This window comes from Sarcophilus harrisii, chromosome 1 (assembly GCF_902635505.1).
Source record: "Sarcophilus harrisii chromosome 1, mSarHar1.11, whole genome shotgun sequence".
In the NCBI taxonomy this organism is placed as follows: Eukaryota; Metazoa; Chordata; class Mammalia; order Dasyuromorphia; family Dasyuridae; genus Sarcophilus; species Sarcophilus harrisii.
Genome location: NC_045426.1, coordinates 71,017,767 through 71,039,825, shown reverse-complemented (window position 1 = coordinate 71,039,825; position 22,059 = coordinate 71,017,767). Strand labels below are relative to the sequence as shown.

At 36.6% G+C, this 22,059-nt stretch overlaps 1 protein-coding gene across 6 annotated transcripts in view; it reads right to left on the bottom strand.

The window, feature by feature from the left end:
* Positions 1-517: 517 nt before the first annotated feature.
* Positions 518-22,059, bottom strand: part of COBL (cordon-bleu WH2 repeat protein) — a 335,540-nt gene continuing 313,998 nt past the window's right edge. For all 6 annotated transcript variants that reach the window (XM_031957165.1, XM_031957173.1, XM_031957169.1 and 3 more), the window contains one exon: positions 518-1,961. In XM_031957165.1, the coding sequence (XP_031813025.1) occupies positions 1,944-1,961 (18 nt within the window). In that variant the 3' untranslated portion in view covers positions 518-1,943. The remainder of the gene's footprint in view (positions 1,962-22,059) is intronic.

The following is a 22,059-nucleotide window of genomic DNA, read 5'->3' as shown; positions in this document are numbered from 1 at the left end:
ACTCTTCATTCTCAAAGAGCTGACATTCTCATGGGACTGAGGACACATATTGTGTAAAAAGACAAAAATGAATACAAGTTAATTTTTAGGGGAAAGGTGTTAATAAATGGAAAGATCAGGTAGACTATATATATATATATACACACACACACACAGATACAAATATATGTATATATACCTCATATAAAATTTAACCTCAAAGGCAACTAGAGTTGGTAAGAGGTATAGGGAAGAAGGGGGTATATTTCAGGCACAGAAATGGGATATGTCATACTGTTAAGTATAAGGAAGAGCAAGAAAGTAATCTTTCTAGTGCTGTTTTAGGGGGACTGTACAAGGAGGAATAATGTGAAATATGTCTAGAAAGCTAGTTTGGATCAGATTGTGAAGGGCTTTAAATGTTAGGTGATGGAACCAATTATCTTGGAGCAACAGTGTGATATGACCACACATGTGCTCCAGGGATATTTGTACCCCCAAAACAAAATAAGAAATGGAGTCATAGAAATTCACACAATTATAGCAACTTAATTTGTTTTATTTGTGGCACTAACAGTCAGATAATACAGACAGTTGCAGATAAAAGCAATTGGCTGAATGCTCTCCTCATTTTGGAAAGTTAGTGACATGTATAGCTCTAGTTTAAGTTTAAGCAGTGAAAAGCAAGGTTTTCATTTTGGATGACGTCCAGAGCTAATGTGATCATAAAAAAATTAAAATACAGATTTTTCTATTTCCTTTTTTTAAAAGATGACATAGATAATAAGAAAAGAAATCCTCATAATTGCTATTTATCTTTTAAAGTTATTTCAATTTAACAAAATACTTTTAAGGATATATACAGAATACTATGAGAGTAGTTAAACTTTGTTATAAATACTGGTGACACCAAACAGGATGCTACAAGAAAATTTATAGTACAATGAAGGGGAAGACAGGAATCCTGGAGTGCAGGCTGAAAGGGACAAGCCTGAGTCCCCGATCATGAACCATTAAGCAAAATTCTCAGTCATTTCCCAAAACAATTCAATCTCTGTGGCATGTAAACACATGATTTCCCCCTTCTTAGTGCAAAGAGATCAAGAGGGGGTATGGATGTTCCTTGGGGTCAGTAGGCAGCAGTGCAATTGTAGCTTATACTTCATATCCCCACATGTAACAAGCTTCAGAGACAATCTATTCTATGGTCACTAAAGACTACTTCCTGGTCATTCTGAGCATCTGAAACTGTTCTATCTTTCCAGTCCCTCACAGTATGGATCCTATGCACATGAAAGAATTTGATAAATATCATGGGACTGTGATAATTAAACAAAGAAAAACAGTGAGTCAGATACTGATCTATGAAACATGGAATTATGCTCCCCAATCTATGTGGAGGCAAGAATCAGACAATTTCAGTTTCAAAAACTTAACAACGCCCTTTTAAAAATTCCTTCCAAGACATATAGGCCCTGTATTACTTTCCAACTCCATTTAACTGGTCACTGACCCTTTTATCTTCTGCTTGCAGATTTCAAACGAGTAGATGTTTTTCAAACAGCTGTATATGGTAAAAAGGCTTGGCGGCAGTCTGTAATCAGTGGAGGACAAAGACCTCCTTTCCATTTTGTCCAAATGGATAATTAAGTGTTAGTGCTGTAGTGCTGGGCTACACAATATTTATATTTTTATTAACCTGCCAACAAGAATAGTTTATTGGCAACCTTAAATGTTCAGAGGCAGAACACATTTCCTTGGCACACAGGCTGGGCAGCAAAAAGTATTTTTTCCCTTTGAACCATTATACAGGAACAGGCTGAAAATTAACTACATATATTTTGGCCTATAGACAAGAAAGTAATACCGACTTGTGATGTTCCTTGCTGCTCCAAGTCCTTGAATGATGATTATGGGTGTGTTACAGAGTTAGCTTTTGCAATTATCTGTTCTTTATACACTATTCAAACAAGCAATGGGACCTGCAATGAAGAAAAATATATATCGCCATTAACATATTTTAAATCAAAATATAGATCTTATTTTATTAAAGGCCTAGATGCTTTGGGTAAAATTAAAAAACCCCTAGAGGAGATATGATCTGTTTTGGAAAACAAAGAGGAGAGGCAGTTTGGGGTAGTAGAGAGGTAGAAATTCTGGGTTTAAATATTGATTGGCATTATCATCTTGGACAAATCAATCTTTCTGGACCTCAGTTTCTTAACTTGTAAAATCAGGACTAATTGATATGTAAAGTGAAAAGAAGTGTGTTTTAGAGGGAAGAATATTAGATTTGGAATTGGGAGACTGGAGTTGGAATCCAGCCTCTGTTACTTGTGTGGTCTCAAGGCAAAATGCATAACCTATCAATTAATGAACATTTTTTTGTTTAGTACTAGGGATACCAAAAAATGGAACAGCACCTATCTTCAAAGAGCTTACATTTTAGTGAAAGGAATAACATGTGTCTGTCTGTCTGTCTGTCTCTCATCATTTATCTATCTACCCATCTGTATCTGTATATTCAAAATATGCACCAAACAGGTATGGTACTAGCAGCTGAAGGATCAGGATGACTTTTCCCAAAGTGCTATTTGAGCTGAGACAAGAAGGACATCCAGGATGTAATATGGTGGAGACGAAGTGCATTCTAGGCATGTGTGACAGGGCTGAGTTGGGAAGCTGAGTGTTGAGTGTGAGAAACAGCAGGGCCAATTTGACTGCTTGTTGTAGAACACAGAAAGAGTAGTAATATGTAACAAAGATGGAGATTCAGCATGGGGCAAGTTGTGAAAGGTTAAGCACCCTGGAACTTAATGCTCTCATTATATAATGAAGGTGAATGAAAAGACTTCTAAGAGACTTCTTTTAGGAAACTTCAGCTCTAAATTCTATGATTTAGTCTCCCCTCATTTGTTTTTGAGGATCCAATGTGAAGAAGCTTTGTAAAAAGTAAAGGATTATTCAAATATAAAAAAAAATTTTAAAAGTCAGAACAGCACACTGTTGATAAATGTTTATGAACTGAACTTCCTTTTCACAGATGTTAATATATATTTACTGACTTTTCAATCCTTAGGTTTCTATTCAATTTGAAGCATCATTCTAGACTTTGGGAATCATAACTTATAAATCCTATCACCATCAGCTCAGCCCTAGATACTCTTCTCATACTGATCAACTGAGTAAAATTGGCTTTGTGGAAGAATTTAGATGACAGATCACAAGTCTCTTGGTTGCATGAGCATAATTAGAGGTTTTCTTCCTAAACCTGCCCACCCCTGCTCTATCAGAGCTCATGTTCCCCCAAATCTAAGAAAATTAAATTGGAAACAAATTTAACTTATTTGCTATGAAAACTCCCAACTAGTCTAGACCTAGTTTTGAATAGGAAATAAGATGGATCAGTGTTTGGAAGGAAGTCCTATACCACTAAGGCAGAATTCACTCTTGCAAATACCACTGCTTATTCTGGCTAGAATACCTGTAGGAGACTGGGCTTATATTGGGTAAGGCTCTTGTTTGTTGGGATCTTGACAACTAGGACCTTGGAAGGTGAAGGACATTTTCTGGAATCCCCAAATCTGGAGTGGATTAAATTTCCTAGGATTAAACCAAGACAGACTGGCCCCCATTAAGGTACTTTTGGATTCACCTATAAAGATGATAAAATATTAAAATCTGAGAGAACATTCCAGATCATTTTAATCTAAACTAGAAACAGCTTTCAACAGTGAAGAATATGATGAATTTAGAGGAAGGGGATCTGGGTTCATTTCCTGGCACTGCCTCTTATTGTGTGGATGATTTCAGGCAAGTTACTTCCCCTGTCTATGCCTCTGTTTACCCTTCTTATAATAGGGGAGTTGGGTGGAATGGGCTCTAAGGTTCTTTCCCAGCCCTGTGATCCAATGCTCTAAATCCTATAATTCATTTTTTTCTTCTTCTAGTTTTCTGTTTATTTGTTAACAAAGATTGATTGTGAGGTGTGTTATAAAACATAAAGCCCTATACAGATACACAAAATTTTTGTATGATGTTAACAGTCCTTTGTTTTAAAGATGAAAAAACTGAGACTCAGGAATTAATTTGCCCAAATTCCCTCCAGCCTTTGTTTAGCATGCTGCCAATATTTGCATAAGTGTAAGGAACCATCTTTTGCTAGTCTAAGTTCCTTGGAGCAAATTCCCAGAATAGATGTTAATAAACTTTTCAGAAAATGAGACTAAGGTTTACAAGATCATAACTCTAGTTATGTTGAAGGGGATCTCAGAAGTGATCTAGTCTAATCCCTTTATTTTATAAGCAAGAAGTTTGGGTCCAAGGGATTTAAGTAATCTAACTAAGGTCACAAAGCTTATAAATGTCAGAAATGGGTGGGGTTTAGACCTAAGTCTTAGAACTCCAGAATCAGTGCTCTTTTCCACTGCCCCACAGAACTATGTTTAAGATAGCACCATGCACAGGCAAGGTGTTTAACTGGGATGAGCTGAAAGGTGGTATATTGGAAATGATGCTAGCCTTTGAATCTCAAAGACCTGAGTTCAAGTATCACCTTCTATACTTACTAGCTGTGTTACTGTAATTAAGTAATTTCATCTCAACCTCAGTCTCCTTATCTGTCAAATGGAAATAATAATAATAATGAAGTAGAGAATTTATTTGTGAAGTACAAGAATATGTATGTGTAACTGTAGGTAACTGTAGGTCACCTCAGTCTTAGCTTCCTTATCTGTCAAATGGAAATAATAATAATAAACTAAAGACTTTATTTGTGAGGTGCAAGTAGGAATGTATGTATGTGTGTTACTGTAGGTAACTTCACCTCAGTCTCAGCTTCCTTATCTGTCAAACAGAAATAATAAAAACAATAGAAACATTACTCTTGTAAGATACAAGTAGGAACATGTGTGCACACATATAAAATCTGGCTAACTTTAAAACACTATCTAAGTGACTATTATCATCACCATCATCATTCCCATTATCTGTTACTTCTCTGCCATCAAGATAGCATATAAAAGAATTTTTAAAATATTCTCCTACCCATCTTGAATGTTGTTATGATGCCATACTTTATTCAGAGATAATGGCTTGAGTATTTATCACTTTGCTCCATGACTAGAAAGCATAAATATGAAAATTTTAAGACAGAGCATGGGCCTCTGAGGGCAATAGGGAATGTTAAGTTAAATGGCACTTATAGGAATATCACATATTTTCTTGTAATAGATATTTGTAAAATAATGGGCACTTTAACTTGAGTTTAATATATTATACCTAAAGCAAAACTTTAAAATGGCCATCCACACATTTCTTTTTTCATAAAAGTGCCTTTAAGCAGCATCAGAAGTAGCCCTAGAAAGGTAGTTATGGTTTCCTAATGGAAGGGGAATGTATACATACTTGTACACGAACCTTTCATAATCATATACAAAAGGAACTGGATCTTCATTCTTATTATGACCTCTTGTTGCCTGACCTCCTGCTTATTCATTCTCTCTCATCTCATTTTGACTTCATTTACCTTTTTAACTTAGCTTGCTTCATGTCTGGTTACTCATTATTTTGATACTAATACCATCCTCAGCTTTTTTTGTTCATCCCAATCTTGGCTTCCATGTCCCCCCTTTTCACTTCTTACATTCAAGTCATAGTATTGCCAAAGAAAACCATAAAACTCTGTTGATTGGGTCCACGTTAACTAATCTCAGTTGGGCTATAGATACTATTTTAGAATAACTTTTATTCAAATCTTGTTGATTTCCTAACATTTATCACAGGACTCATGTAGGACAGAGTGCTTGAACTGAGCTTTGGAGTAAGGATGGAGATTCTAGAAGGCAGAGAGAAGAAGAGGGAATGGATTCCTGCCATGGAAGGAACAAGTCTCAATTTCTTTCTTTCCTTTTCACTTAAAAGATCTATCTCTACTCTCTCTATCATTAGGTTATAACCCTTCCAAGGTTAATTCCTTCACATGTACTCTTGAGCCCAGGATCCTTATGTTTTCTGCCCCTGGATCCTTCAATTTTTCCCATTATGTCTTGCAACTTCAAATTTTTTTTTTGTTGGCTCCTTCACCTTTTCCTAAAAACAACTTCAATCCTCTCCTATGCTTAGACACAGACACAGACATATAGATACACGGACACACAGACACACACACACACAGTCCTTTCCTTCATATTTGTTCTATTTTTTTTTTCTATTTTTAACTGCCATACTTCCTCAACAGCATAGACTACACTTGCTGTTTCAATATATCAATACTCACTCAATCCTTTAATCCCTTTGCAACCTGAATCACTCTACTTACTGCTACACAGAAACCACTCTTAAAAGTCACTGCTGACCAATGGATTAATCATATCTAAAGAGGGAAAGGAAAGAAAAGAGAACTCACATTTATATAATACCTACTATGTGCCAGTTACTGTGTTAAGTATTTTTTAAAAAAGCATTTTTATTCTTCTTTTTATTCTTGGAAGGGAACTTTTTTTCTGTAACATCTGGCACTGATGAACAGATACTCTGTCTACCAATGCATGTTCTGGTTCTCCTCCCTCTTGGCAGTTACTCTTTCGTTTCCTTCCTGATTTCTAGCCTGCTGCTTAGTCTCTCTTCACTACAAAACTCATTTAGCTGTTGAGGCGATTTCCCTACAACACAAGCCTGATCATAACACCTCACCACTCAATAAACTTCAGAGGTTTCCTTTTACCTTAAAATTCTGATTGGTTGTCAAGTCTTTCATTACTTAAAGACTTTTTTGTCTTCTCACACTTAACTCCCCCTACCTATTCCCTGATTCAATGATACCACCTGCTTTGCTGTTCCTTATACAAGATGCTCAATCTTCCAGTCCTTGAGCATTTTCGCTGGCTGTGTCTCACGCCCAGAACATTCTCCCTCTTAGCTTTTCGTGCCTTCCTGTAAGTCTCGGCTAAAATCTCAACTTCTACAAGAAGTTTTTCCCTAGTCATCTTTAATTCTTAGGGTTTTCCCTTTTAGACTACTTCCAATTTATCTTGAATATATTTTTGTGTATGTAGTTGTTTGTAACTAGGTAGCTAGGTGACTCAGTGAACAGAGTGCTGGAGTGGGAAGACCTAAATTCAAATCCGACTTCAGACCTTACTAGCTGTATGACTGAACAAGTCATTTACATGTTTGCCTTAGTCCACTGGACAAGAAAATGGCCAACTACTCCAGTATCTTTGCCAAGAAAATCCCATGGCATGATATGGTCCACAGAGTCAGATACCACTGAATAGTTGAACTAGAACCACCACTGGACTGAACACCCTGAAAACAGATTCTACTTTTTACCTTTTCTTCTTCTTCTTCTTTTTTTTTTTTTTTTTTTTTTTTTTTGGTATCACAAAAGAGGCTTAATAAATGTTTATGGACTGATTCCTTTTCCTCCCCCTTGTCTCCTGGAAATAAGTGGCCCATAATGCTCTATTCACAGCCTTCTCTTCCATGTTGATGGTATCTACAAAGCTCATCTGCTCCTAGAACTCCCAATGAACATTTCCATGTGGATAACTCCCAAACTGTTCATAGTTCCCTCTTCCCCTGAAGAATGTTTCTATCCAGGAGAATACAAAGTCTTAGAGCCCGAGGATTGTTGTTTTTTGTTATTGTATCCAGGTGCCTGATGCAATGTTGTTGCTACATGTGTGATACACAGAGACACATATACATACTCAGGCACTCATACATAGTGTTTAATGAATGTTTATTGTTGAATGCACCATGAACACCTCAAACTCAACCTCAACCAAACTCAACCTTGATCAAAATAACTCATTTTCCTCTCATTCCCATCAAATCAGCTCCTTTCCTTTAATTCTTTACTTTTGTCATGTCATCTTCTCAATCATCCAGGTTTAAAATTTCATTATGGCCTCTGAATTCTTCCATCTTCTAAGTTCCTTCCAGGGTTGGCAGTCAATTAGCCACAGTCCCTCTCCTATCCTTCCCTCCTTTCAATCCTCTTGGAGATCACGCCAGTGACAGACTCATTACTTCTCTCCTAGATCCTTGTCAACGCTTCCTAACTAGCCATGTCCACCAGACACTTCTTTCTCTAGCTCATCCTATATATGTCAACATTAATCTTCCACAGAGCTAATCATTTCACTTCTCTGCTCAAAATTTTCAACAGCTTTCTATTATCTGGGCAATAAAGTCCAACCTCCTTAATAAAGCATTTACGATTCTTCACCATCTGGCCTTGACCTGTTTTCTCAGTTTTACCATCTCCAACCTCATTTTATCAACTATTATCCACTATGTGCCATGCATTGTGCAAAGCTAAATTTCCTGATAGGTATGAGTCAAATTGAATGACTTGCTACTCCCTGAATGCCTTATATGTTCTTTTTTCTTTCTTCTTCTTCCTCCTCCTCTTTTTTCCCTCCCTCCCTAGTATACACATTGTACACATTCTCTGTCTACCTAGGAATGGACAAACTCAATAAATCATAAATGGCAAATGGCTATTTTGGCTTATCAAATAAATAAGGAAGCAATGTGGGTAAGTAAAATTGGCTTGAGATTTGGATTCAAATCTTTCCTCTGATTTTTATTGACTGTGTGACCTTGGGCAAGGTACTGATCTTTCTTCAGCTATAAAATAAGGGGGTTGGGTAGGTTGACCTCTGAGGCTCCTTGCAACCCTAAAACTATGATCTTAAACCGAATTCAAAAAATTTTAAAAAGCATCAGAATCAACTGCTCACTAGGTCATGGATGATTTGGTAAAAACAACTTGTGAAACAAAGACAAGTATATGTGGGTCTGGTAACACTTCTCCTTATGCAGTGATTGTGGTAGGAGGAGCAGATGGAGCAGAGTAGGTCAGAGAATGCTAAGAATTGAATAGTCTGGAGACCCGTGATAAAACATTAATGTAATTGGTGGCAACTGGGCATCTAGGTGGCACAGTAGACAGAGTGCCAGGTCTGGAGTCAGAAGACATCTCCTGAGTTCAAATCTGTCCTCAGTCACTTTCTGGGTGTATGACCCTGGGCAGGTCACTTCATCCTGTTTGCCTCAGTTTCCTCATCTGTCAAATGAGCAGGAGAAGGAAATGACAAACCACATCAGTATCTTTGCCAAGAAAACCTTAAAGGGGGTCATGAAGAACTGTACATGATTAAAACAACTCAACAACAAAATTGGTGGCAAGTGATATGTGACAACTTGGCACTTTGGCCAGAAGAGATATTTGTGTTATTATCAAGGGATTGATCCATTAATGGAAAAAACAAACACTAATATTGACATTTTTAGGAGATATAAAGAACTTGTATCTGAAAGGTGGGGATATTCAAAGGTTTTCCTGAGAAAGATAATGAGACTAGAAGGTCTGATTTCTTTAGAGTATTACAGGTGAAAGGGAATTGAATTTAGACAATTAGAGGAACTGGATTCAAATTGTTTGCTACTTACTATCTCTGTGATCTTTAGCCATTTAACTTTTCTTGAACTCAGGTTCCTTCTTCATCTTTAAAAGAAAGTTGACTAGGGAAGATAGTCTCTAAAGTCCTGCTCAACTATAAATTTGTGTCTACGTTCATGTGTCTACAAGAAATATTTCTGGGTTCCTTGATCATTTGAAATACTCAAGAAGAGAATGAGTGAAAAAGAAACAAAATGCAAACACACTATGAATATAATTTCCATTTATGCTCCAGTATCGATTACAGAGGATGAAATAAAGAAATTCTAGGAGGGTTGAAGCAGTTGTGGGAGCATAAAAAATCTTATATTCCTTAAATAAGAAAAGTTGGACTAGATAACATCCACATTACCTTCCACCTTTGACATTCAATTCTAAGAAGAAATTGACAAGATCCTTCAAAGCTTGTCAATATTTGCTTTTACTGTTAGTAGTATCAATGTGAAAGTGGGTTATCTAGAAAAGTAATAAAAAATAGACAATGGGCAAATATGTTTTAAGATCAAAACATGAAAAAGACCAGGCACTTGTATCTTCCTCAAAAATCTTAAGTCTATTTATCATAAATAGTATTTCTTTTAGAAGAGAGTAAGAAGGAATTGGCCATGGCAAGAACCCAATATTATCACAAAAAAAGAAAATTTACTATCTGAAAATAGATGCTACTGCAAGATTTGTAAACAAATTTACCTCTCAGGTTTGCTATGAAAATAAAATGAGAAAATGTTTGCAAAACACTTTGAAAACCTTATTCGGGGGAGGATTCTGGGAAGATGGTGGAATAGGTTATTAAATTTCAAGCTCTCCACTTTTTCCCTTCAAATAACAAATTTGTGCCTCAGGGTAAATATAAACTGACAAAAAGTCAAGAAAACTTGGAGCAGAACAGGGGTCCTCCTGGTACAACACAAGAAGATCTGGAGAAAGACCCCAGGCTGGAACCAGTGTGAAGTACAACTCTCCTGGTTAGCTCCTCAGAACCACCAAGTGGGGACCTGTGGCTAGCTGGGTTTGGCTAGAGCCTTAGCCTTTCACCTCCATGGTTGCGTGAGTCCCAGGTTTGAGTCTGGGAAGACTGAGGGAATCTTAGCTGATTAGGAAAGACAGATAAAGCTGTGCTGCAGAGAAGAGCTCTTGGGCAGGAAGGAACCACTGTACTGGGAGTGCAGAAGCAGTGGGATAGGAAGGCTGCTGGCTCTGGGCACTTGTAGAAAGGTGGATATTTTGGTTGGGGTTCCAGGTCAGAAAGGAGAGCTAAAGTGAAGCTAGAGGTATTATTCTTCCACACTCCCCCACCCACCCAAATTGGGTGTTTACACTAATACTTCTCATTAAAAAAAAAGAACTGGAAAAGAAGAAAGAATCCAAATACAGAAACTTACTATGGGAGCAGGGAAGGGCAGAATTCATTTTCAGAGGAGGACGCTGAAGTAAAAAAAAAGATTCTTCTATCCCAAAGAGTAACATTAAATGGCTTCTTGTCCAGTGAGAATTTATAGAACTCAAAAAAAAAAATTTAAAAATCAAATGAGAGGAAAAACTAAAAAAATCCAAGAAAAAAAGATGGTTATGAAAAAAAATTAACCAACTAGAAAAAGGAAATACAGAGTCTCAAAGATGAAAATAATTTTTTGAAAATTAGATTCAGGTAAGGGGAAACCAGTGAAGCTGTACGAGACCAAGAAATAATAAAACATTATAAAGAATGAAAAAATAGAAGAGAAAGTGAAATATCTTATAAGAAAAACAACAGATCTGAAGAATAGATCAAGAAAATACAAGAACAATTGGATGACCCTAAAAGTTGTGACCAAAAAAACCAAAACAAACAAAACTCTTTGATACAATAATGAAAGAAATAATCCAAGAAAATTGTCCTAGAGGGATAGAACATGAGGGGAAAGCAGAAATAGAAAAAAAAAATCCACTTATCACCACTTCATTGAGACTTTTTGTGGAAAACACATAGGAAAATTACTGCCAAATTTTGAAACCCCCAAATCAAAGAGAAAATTTTGCAAGAAACAAGAAAAAAAATTAAAATATGCTGAAGCTACAATTAGAATTGTACAGGACTTAGCAACAGCCACCATAAAAGATCACAGGTCCTGGAATCATGTCTACTGACAATCAAAAGACCTAGGCCTGTAGTCAAAAATATCATATCTAGTGAAATTATCCATAATATCAAATGAGGAAACAATGGACATTCAACAAACTTTCAGAGTTTCAGGACTTTCTATGACCGAAACTAAATAAAAAATTTTACAAAGAAGAGTTATTTCAAAGATCATTCTCAAGGAATTTAATATGGACAAATTGTTTACTATATGTTTAAGATTGACATCAGCATTAGAGTAGCTCAAAAGAGTGGGGCAGAGTTAAGGTTAAAAATAGTAATTATGCTATACAAATGAGGTGCAGAAGAAGAATAGACACAGAGGCAGAGGAAGGTTTGTGGTTCTGAAAACCTACTCACATCAGGGAATGGCTCAATAGGGAACACTACCTATATACCATGAAATGTACAGCATTCTCCAAAATCTATTTTAAAAAAAGTAAGGGGGAAGGGATGAGTGGATGGGGAAGCAAAGGATATAGGAAGAAGACAATGGGTGTCCCCCACATAGGTGGGGAGAAATTAAGTAATAGCAAAGCAAACTAAGGAGCTGAATTAAAGCAAAGAGTCAGCAAGGATAAGACAGATATGTATATGTGTGGGAACAGGGTGTGTGTGTGTGTGTGTGTGTGTGTATGTAAAATATATCCTTTCTTAAGTGTGCTTGAGGGAGGAGGGGGATGAAAGGGGAAAAAAAGAATAAAGTAAAAAAAGTTGCACAGCAGAGAACAAAAAAACAATTTACAAGGAAGTAAAGATGGACACTCATGAATATAATCTCTTCTATTAATATATATGCTTTCTTGACTTGGTAATTCACTGTTATATATTTTGAATCCTCCCTAATGACAAGATTCTCTTTTGTTTTGTTTTATTTTGTTTTGCATTCCTTTTATGTTTTTCTTTTTTCAATTCTGCTCTTTAAAAAAAAAATAAATTAATTTAAAAAAACCTTAAAGCACTACATAAATGCTATTATTATTATAGAAATGGACAAGATTTATAGAAGGTGAGAAGGCATAGACAAGCTGGTGCCTACATTGTTGGGGGAGAAAACATGAATCTATTAAAATATTGAAGAAATATTTTCATTCTAATAATTTTAAAAGTATAAATATTTATCATATATATATATATATATATATATATATATATATATATATATACTTTTTTTTTAAATTTAAAAACTCTCCATTTAGGTGAGGGGACAGATAAACAATGAAATGGATTTTGATGTTAAAATAGTTGCAGGAAGGATTAGTAGTGTGAGAGGTGTCTGGTGTACTGCTTTTTGCCCTTGAGGGTTCTATGATCCATCTAGAAGAACCCCCTGCAAACTTCCTTTCAAAATAAAAAATTAACTTTATTGCAAACAAAAGTAGTCTCTTAATTCACCAAAAACTCTTTGACCCTGCCCAGGAATTGCTGACTTGTATTCCATTCCTGGCACCCTAGAGAAATCTCTCTTAGGATGTTAAGACACAATGTTAATGCAAAACTCAGGTGCTAGAGAAGTGAATAAAAAAAAGCAAGAAAAGGAAAAGGAGCCTTATTTTAGCTTCTTAAAAACAGTTTGAAAGAAAGGAAGTCTTTGATTCAGTTCTGATTTAAGTAGTTTCTGGCCCTGACCTTTTCAACATTTGTTTTCAAGGATCTGGATGAAGACATGGAAAAGGGCATGCTTTATGCAATCTGCCAAGGATACAAGTTGGAAGGGGCCAATGACATAAGTTGGAAGGGGGAACTAATGTGGTGGACAAACTCAAAATTCAAAAGCATTTTGTCAGACTTGGAGCATTCACTTTAACTAAGATGAGGAAATTGAACAAAAGTACATATACAATTGTGAAAATGGATAACAATGGCACAAATACAGAATGGGGGTGAAACTTGGATTGGCAGCAGTTCATGTGAAAAAAGACCAAGCTCAAATCTCCAAATCAAGAGATTAACATTCACTAAGAGCTGTATTGATCAGACTACATGGTTCTAGATAGCGTATTCAACTCTGGGCATTTCTCATTAAGAGGGAAGTGGACAACCCGCATAAAGTCCAGGAAATAATGATCAGGATGGCAAAACCACATATAGGAAAAATTTTGAAAGAACTTAGAGACTATTATCATGGGGAAAAGAAGACTTGAGACTGAGGGAAGATAAAATAATTATCTACAAATATTTGAAGAGCTATCTTGTAGAAGATAAATAGATGTATTCTGTATAGCTCCAGAGGATCAAATCACAACAGATGGGTATGACCAACTTCCTCTTTTGATAGAATGATAACTCCTTGAAGGCAGAGAATATTTCATTTTTGCCCGTGTATCTCCAATGTGTTGCATTGGGCCTTGAATATGTGCTTAATAAGAATTGTCTGTTGAATTATTTAACTGACATGGATTTTTAAAAAAGGAGACATCTACAATGGAGGTTAACTACCAATGGAATTTTGTGTTTTGTTTGCTTGTTTTCAAAGATGACTCTTTGTAGCACCATTTGGAGGGTTTTTTGGGCAATATGGGGTGGCTTGCCAATTCTTTCTACAGCTTATTTGACAGATGAGGAAACTGAGGCAGACAGGATTAAATGATTTGTTCGGGATCATACAGCTAATTAGTGATTCAGGCCAGATTTGAACTCAGAAGATGAGTCTTTCTGACTCCAGGCCCATCCCTTTATCTATTGTGTTAGTTAGCTGCCCCTAGTAGTGGTACAGGTAGATAAAGTGATCTCTCCATCACTATAAGTGTTCAAGGAAAGGCTAAATGGCCTTTGCCATAGATCCTATGTTCTTAATTCCTTCATTAGGTGGGAAGTTAGAGAAGGCATCCTTCTCCAAGGTCTTTTCTGACACTAAAATTTTAATTATATGAGTATCTGTCCAAATACATTGAATAATTTTGTATTTGTCTTGAGAAATCTATCTAGCTTCTTTATTGCTATGTTATCCCAAGTAACGCCTTAATATTGGAATTTGCTCCATACCAAGAGGCACATCCACACTTGTCCTAATTTCTAGATTAAACAAGAAATTTTTCACATGTACAGCATTGTACAATGAACTAGATTATACTTGCAAAGACAATTCTATTCTCAACTTAATCATCACCACACTTTATGACATTTTAGAACTCAAGTGGACTTCTTAGAGGATCTGTGATGCAATGTCTTATTTCTTACATGGAGAAGAGATTAAATGATATCTAAAGTAAATCACATAGCTAGCTAGCAACACTGGTGTTGAATTTATGTCTACCAATTTCATCAGGGGTTAAGTAGCACATCAAAATGGTGTCCATGGAGCCCTTTTCTGGTCTAAGAGCACTGGTTGAACAAACCATTTAGCTGAGAACATTGTGTAAACAAAAACCTTATCTGCCCTTGTAAATCACTAATGGATAGCAGCAGATCATTTAAGCCTTGGTGCATATGTATATTAAAAAGATACTCTATATATATATATCCAATAAATTTATTTGGCTTAATTTTCAGATACAGCAACAGCTGTTATTACTATTTTCAAATGACCACAAATCCAGATTTCACTTTCTTTCAATCACATTTTGAGAAGGACACCTGGATTTACATGAAAAGAACATGTCTTTCTTCTTGTTTTGTGCCTCAGGAACCCTGGATCTTTTACAGCTCCTGGACTGTTTGTTCAATAATTACTCAAGGGGCAGAGAGCAGACAAGGTCAAATTCTATTTGCATTTTTATACTTGACATAAGCAGACTCCTGGTGTGGGAAGAGAATCACCTGTGTTTGTGAAGAGTCAGAGGTTTGTAAAATGGACATGAATTGCAAAAGTCTGGCCCAGAGAAGATGTCTGTCTCCTGGATGTGATACTCATCTGCTGTAAAACTCTGGGCAAGTCATCCACATTTTCTCTGCCTACTTTTCTCTTCTGCAGAGTGAAAGATCAAATTCTCATTTTCTATATCTCCAAGGGCTGCCAAGAAAATTTCTTATGGAACATTTACTTTGAAGGAGAGATGCTTAGACATATCAAGAAAAAAATGTCCTATCTAAAATTAACCCTTAAGTGCAGAAGAGTAACAAAAAACACTTACTATGACTTATTTAGTTTTCATGGTAGTATTTCATTTGGGCATATAGTTCTATTATTAACATGAAACTGCTGATAGGAAATAATTATTGTTCAGTTGTCTTCAGTTGTGTTTAACTCTTCCTGATCCCATGTGAGGTTTTCTTTGCAAAGATACAGGAATGTTTTGCCACTTCTTTCTCCAGCTCATTTTAGATATGAGGAAACTGAGTTATTATGACATCTATCATCTATTATTGCCTAATCTTCTTTAGAACATGTGGCTTGAAATTATTTTTCTAGGTTTGATGATGAATTTGTACCGAGACATCAGTACTCTTAAATCTGTCTTGCACATGACTGAGCTTGCATCCATGTACATGGGCCAGGTTAAGGTTCTGTGAATTACTACCTTGGAACAGTTATTCTGCAAGAGAAGCTGATTGATTGGAAGTAGGGTTGCACCTGGAACCCCTGTGTTCATTAAGGATTAAATTTCACCCAACTGAGCCACTCTCCCATCTCAATTTATTTAAACCCAATCAGCATTTATTCTCTTTAGCATATTTTGGACTAATTCTTTTTTATTTTATTGTCCCAGTGAAGAAACCACTTTGAATTTGTTTAAAGGATTTCTAATGATTCATTTAACTGTGTTTTAAATGCTCTGTTTTGGGGAACTGACAAACTAAAAAGACAAATATGTTAGAAAAGCTATGGATAGTAAGTGAAGCAGGCTGATTCAGATTTAAGATAATTTAAAACTGTATCTAGAAGCCATGGGGCGTATCCAAGGGAAATAGTCCAAGGACTATTAACAAGGTGTATGTATCTCATGGTGACTTTAAAATCAGCAATAATAGATGCTTCAGCTTAAAAAGATAGAAAAGCAATGGAGAAATACTAGGGGTTTATATAAGGGCCAAGTTTTCTTCATCAGGAGGCTGATTCATTGTCTTTCTGCTTTTGTCATAAGGTGAGGAAAGATGTTCTTACCTGGTTTTGGCTGCCCTTCCTTCTCTAAGAGGACCATGACATCAGGGAAGGGATGCCATGACATGCAAGTGAATTAGATTTAAGTGAGGGAGGGCTGGGCAAGGTTATCCGCCTCACTTTCTCTCCCAGAGACATCTGGGTCCAGAGGCAAGATACACATCAGAATGACTGGAGATGGCCCTGGATGCAGTGGAAGACCTTAACCTTATTAAGTTAAGATCGTTAACAGGTCTCAGTTCTATTGGGGAAACAATCAATGATTAAGGCTAGGTAAGAAATGAAGCAGACAATGGCTTCTTTTACCTAGCAAAAACAAAGAAAAAACAATTTTGGAGGGCAAGACCCTCAGGTTTTCTGGCCAAAACAGAAACAACTGCTATTTTCTTTCACTCTAAGCCAATCAGGTCTCAAACAATGACCAAGTGGGGCTTGGACTGGGACCTATTGTTGGCCATAGAATGAGAGTCAGAGTCATTATGGTTTCAGATATGGTTGACTAGGTAAAAGAGGCCATTCTTTATGGCCTTAAAGACCTTAGCTTAAAATAGCCAAGGTTTCCCACAGCATCCAGGATCATCTTCAGTCATCCTGATCTATATCTTGCCACTGGACCCAAGGGTTCTAGAAGAGAAAGCAAGGATGATGTCTTACCAAGAAGAATGGATGTATAAAAGCCATCTGAAGCTGCTTATGTTTCTTTTTATTACAAAATATATAAGCTTGGCAAATCACTACATATTCATTTTTTCTCAATAAAATGTGGACAGCTGAGAGTGTTTGATTCAATGAAATTGAATCTTAGGCTCACAATTAACAGAATTTTAGAGCTGAAAGGGCCCTTAGTGAAGATCTACTAAAACTCTCTCACTTTGCTCAGGAAACTGAGGCACCCAAAGAAATGAATTCATTAGAATTTTGAGCTTTGTCATCACTTGCTATTTTTTAGGATGACTAAAATGCTAAATTAAGATGGTGAAATAAAATTTTAGTAAATTGTGTAGAATTGGTGATGGGGATAAGTTGGATAAAAGGCAAAGATTCCAAAAGAAATAGTTGAAAACCCAAACTTGTTTTAACTTAGTATCATATTTATATACATAAACATAATATGACATGTTTATGTAAATACTTAGCTGTGCATGGATGTACATATATAGTGTGGTATAGGGGACAGAGAACTCTAGCCTCAGAGTCAGAAACACGTAGCTTTTGAATCCTATCTCTGACACACACAGGGTGTGTAATCCTGGGCAAATGACTTAACCTATTCTGAGCAGTTTGTTGAGAATTTGAGTTAAAGAGGAGTTGCTGGTTTGCCCTGGCAGAAGGAGGTTTCCTCACAAGGTATTTCATTGAACAAATTACAGATCTGGAAAAAAAATCACGTAATTCAAAGGTCAGATTTAGTCAGCGTGGTACTCCTTCTGCCATCTCAGGCCACAATATTTCAGGAGCTAAACAGAAGGTGTTCAGGAATTTCCTGATTAGTAATTAAAAAACTCATCATCCTATTGTCAGTCCTTGGTTAGAAGAAATATATTCCCTCAATAGACCTACAGTCAAAATCTTTCCAGTTGAGTATGGCTGCCTAGTGCTTGCATTTTTCTGAAAGTCTGTGAGAACCAAGGATCACTGCCATACCATGCTGAAGCATCAATGGGGATTTGAGTGAGACAGGTATGCATGAAATATTGTAGACCTTCTATGGGGAATAAAAAAAAAATCCATAGTAAAGCTGCTTCTTCTTTCCATATATCTCTTCCAACATTTTCCCACTTTAGAGGAATTTATACTTATAGACCTATTTATTTTTCAAAGCATATTTCCTTTAAGAAAAAAAATTGATGATCTATATTTTATTTATGAAAAAGAAGGGTAGTGGTGGAAGTGGTGGAAATCACACTAAAACTTTCTCTGTGTGCAAAAACGTGTAAGAAAAGCTAGCAGGGGATGGCATTAAGCTAGACTAATGAATAAGCATGTTCCACTGGAGCTAACTATGAAAGACTGATTTAAGCTTGGTAAGGACCTTGGGTACCAAAAGACAAGAGAGGGGGGCATGAGAAACAGGGCAATTATCAAGAAAACCAATCCACAGTATGCTCCCAAAGCCAACCAGAAAGGAAGGAAGGAAGGGAGAAAAAAAGGGAGGAAGGGAGGGAGGGAGAGAGAGGGGAAAGGAAGAGAGAGGAGAAGGAAGGGAGGGGAAAGAGAGAGGAAAGAAGGAAGGGAGGAAGGGAGGAAGAGAGGAAGGAAGGAAGGGAAGAACGATGGAAGGAAAGAAGAAAGAAAGGAAGGAGGGAGACAGGAAAACAGTTGGGGAGAAGGAAGGAAAAAACATTTATCAAGCAGTTACTATGTGCCAGACAAAATGTAGCGAATACAAATCCAAATGAAATGATACCCTCTGCCTGCAAGACACTTATATTCTGTTGGATAAAGGAGCTGAAAATGGGGAGGGATAGTGTCTGGTACAGGAAGATGATTTTGAAGACAAGAACAAGACTGGGAGGGGAATGAAGGCCCCTCCACAAAATGGAGACTTCAGGAGGAATATACCAATGGGACTAAGAGAGAGAGATATACCATATTGAGAAGACTGCAGGGGTAGTTGGATGCTACAGGGTGAGGCGGCCTTAATATCTGACAAAAAATATTTAAAAGCAGAAAAAAGGAAACTGCACACCGATGGTCTCACCTTGCTGAGCTGTGTCATGTTTTATATAACATCCCACAAAACTGTCTAACTGGAAGTCTTATACTATGCACTTATGTGATATTATCAAAAGATCCATAATTTTGGCAGCACAAGGAATTCCCTCCATCAATGGAGAAAATAACCTTCTATGATTTGGAGGATAAATCTGACAGAACTGTCTTTGACACACAGAGTTTAGGTAAATTGTACAGGGTCATATGATTAGCTAGCATCAGGAATAGGATTTGAACCCTAACTCTAAGCCCAGCATCCTGTCCATTAGATTGACCATACTTCTAACAGTACTCTTAATATTATTTCTTCTAGAAAAATAAGAAACTCTGCTATGACCTGTCTTCAGTATTGATTTTTTAGTGTAGCTAGTTATGTGAAATTTTTTCTATTATGGTGGCCAGGTTAATGGGGAATGGAAGGAAAATAATGGCATCTCATCATTAAGCAGGGTGTTTTCTGTATTTAATATTTTTTTCTTGAAAGTGGATAATGCTTAAAATGCTAAAGAAAGGGAAGAGATATAAATGAGTGATCATGAATAAAGGTTTGAAGTTCAGTTTAGATAAAATACTCAACAGTTCATTGTCCTCAGTAATTCTTATCTGAGACTCTATGATCTGTCAGCCTGGCTGAAAAAAAAAATTGCCCGATAAAAGACATGCTGGATAGATTTCCAGCCTTCCCTGCTTTTGGCTTGGACTCCAAATGCCACATGAATAATCTTTCCCACAATGCTTTAGGACTTTTGGTGTCCAGAACAAATGAAGAACTGGGGGTGGAGGATGTTGTAAAATGAACTCAGATAAATTCCTTCAGATCCCATAAAAACTTTGCTTCAAGTGATGGGTCAAAGTTTGGGTCATTGTGCATGCACACTTCCCCAATTTAAGCTGGAGAGTAGACATTCCCTGCTGAGAGAGCAACTGATCTGTTTATGGGACAGTTGGGGCACATTTTCTCCAGCAAGTTCTATTTTGTTCCAAGGAGATCTGTCTAGATGAGAAAGAGAAGGGTCATTTAGGTGCAGTGTCAGCAAAGACATTAAGCAGTGTCAAGAATAGCAGGCTCATCATGGGTCTCAAAATCAGACTTTTCAGAGAATTGCAGAATTAGAGAGTTAGAAGGAACGTCAGCAAGCATTTGGTCCAGAGATCACATGAAGGGGGATAGAAGCCACCATATTTTGAGCCAGTTCATTCCACCTTTGTTCATATTGAATTATTTGGAAGAGTTTTTTTTGACCTTAAATCTAAATTGACCTTTCTGTGCTAAATCTAAATTGGCCATTCTGCAACTTGGCTTTACCCTCTGGGGTCCAGCTGAGTAAGGTTGTTCCCTCCCTCTACATGACAAGCCTTTAAATGCTTGAAGACAGCTCTCATATCCCCCTTGAATCTTCAGAACTGAACATGCTGAGTTTCTTCAATTGACAGTCATGTGACATAGACTGAGGCTCTTCATCTTTCTGGACATTCCAGCTTATTCATGTCTTTCTAATACTTCTTACACCCAGAATTCAACAGCACACCCCAGATAAGGCAGAGGACAGTGAAACTTTTAGCATGGGCCAACTTGTAACCTGCTTAAGTCATCAGAAATAAATTACTCTGGAGGATTTCAGAGCAAAAGAGGCAAAACAACAACTACCAAAAAAAAAAAAAAAAATTCAGACTATTTTAAGAAATCACAGATCCTGGAATTTCTGATGTAATTTTAAATTGTTAAGAACACTATTTTAAAAGATGCACAATTTTTATTTTTCTCATGTTTCTCCTTTTTAATCTGATTTTTCTTGAGCAGCATGACATTTGTGGAAATATGTATAGAGAACAATTACATATGTTTAACATATACTGGATCACTTGCTGACTGGGGGTGGGGAAAAAGGAAGGAAAAATTAAAACATAAGGTTTTGAAGGGGTGAATGTCAAACAATTATCCATGTAAATATTTTGAAAATAAAAAGCTATAATTAAAATAAATAAATAAATGCTGGTGACTAGGAAAAAAAACATGTATAACAAAAACACATTGCCTTCCTACATAACCTTTCCCCTTTTTAATCAGTTCCAAGTGGTGCAGTCAAAATCATCCTTCTCCTTTGCTAATAAAAGTTTGTGATTTTCCTCCTGAAATACTGTGCTTTTGACACATGTCCCTTCTTTACCATCAACTTGTGCTACCTTTCTGCCCAAATCCAAGGTAACATTAACAGCTTTCTTCAGTCTGCTCTCTTCTCTCAGTCTACTTTCCCCATGCTCTTTAGTTAGTGTTTTCTTCCTCACAACCATTCCCGGAAGTTTATCTGACACATTCCCCTCTTAACAACTTTCTTAGTCAAAAATATTCTCTCTAAAAAATTATGGGAAAACTACCCCATCAACACCTTCATGACTTTGAACTATGGTTATGTTATCCATATACTTCTTGTCAACTAAGTTTAAATTCCTTGAAATCTTGGAAGCATACTTTTTATACTTACAATGTTCAATACCTGATACAATTATTACTCCACACTGAGAGTTTACACTTACAGGTTAAATACTGGTATCAATTACCAAGAGAAACTTCCAAATAATTTGGCTATTGGTTAAGCTTGAGAGGCAGGGCTCAGAGGCAACATGGTGGAGAGACAAGAACAAGAGATTGGAGTCAGAGGAAGTGATTTCAAGTTTCAACTCTGCTACTTTGTACTTGTGTGACTGTAGGTAAGTCATTTAACTTCTCTTAGG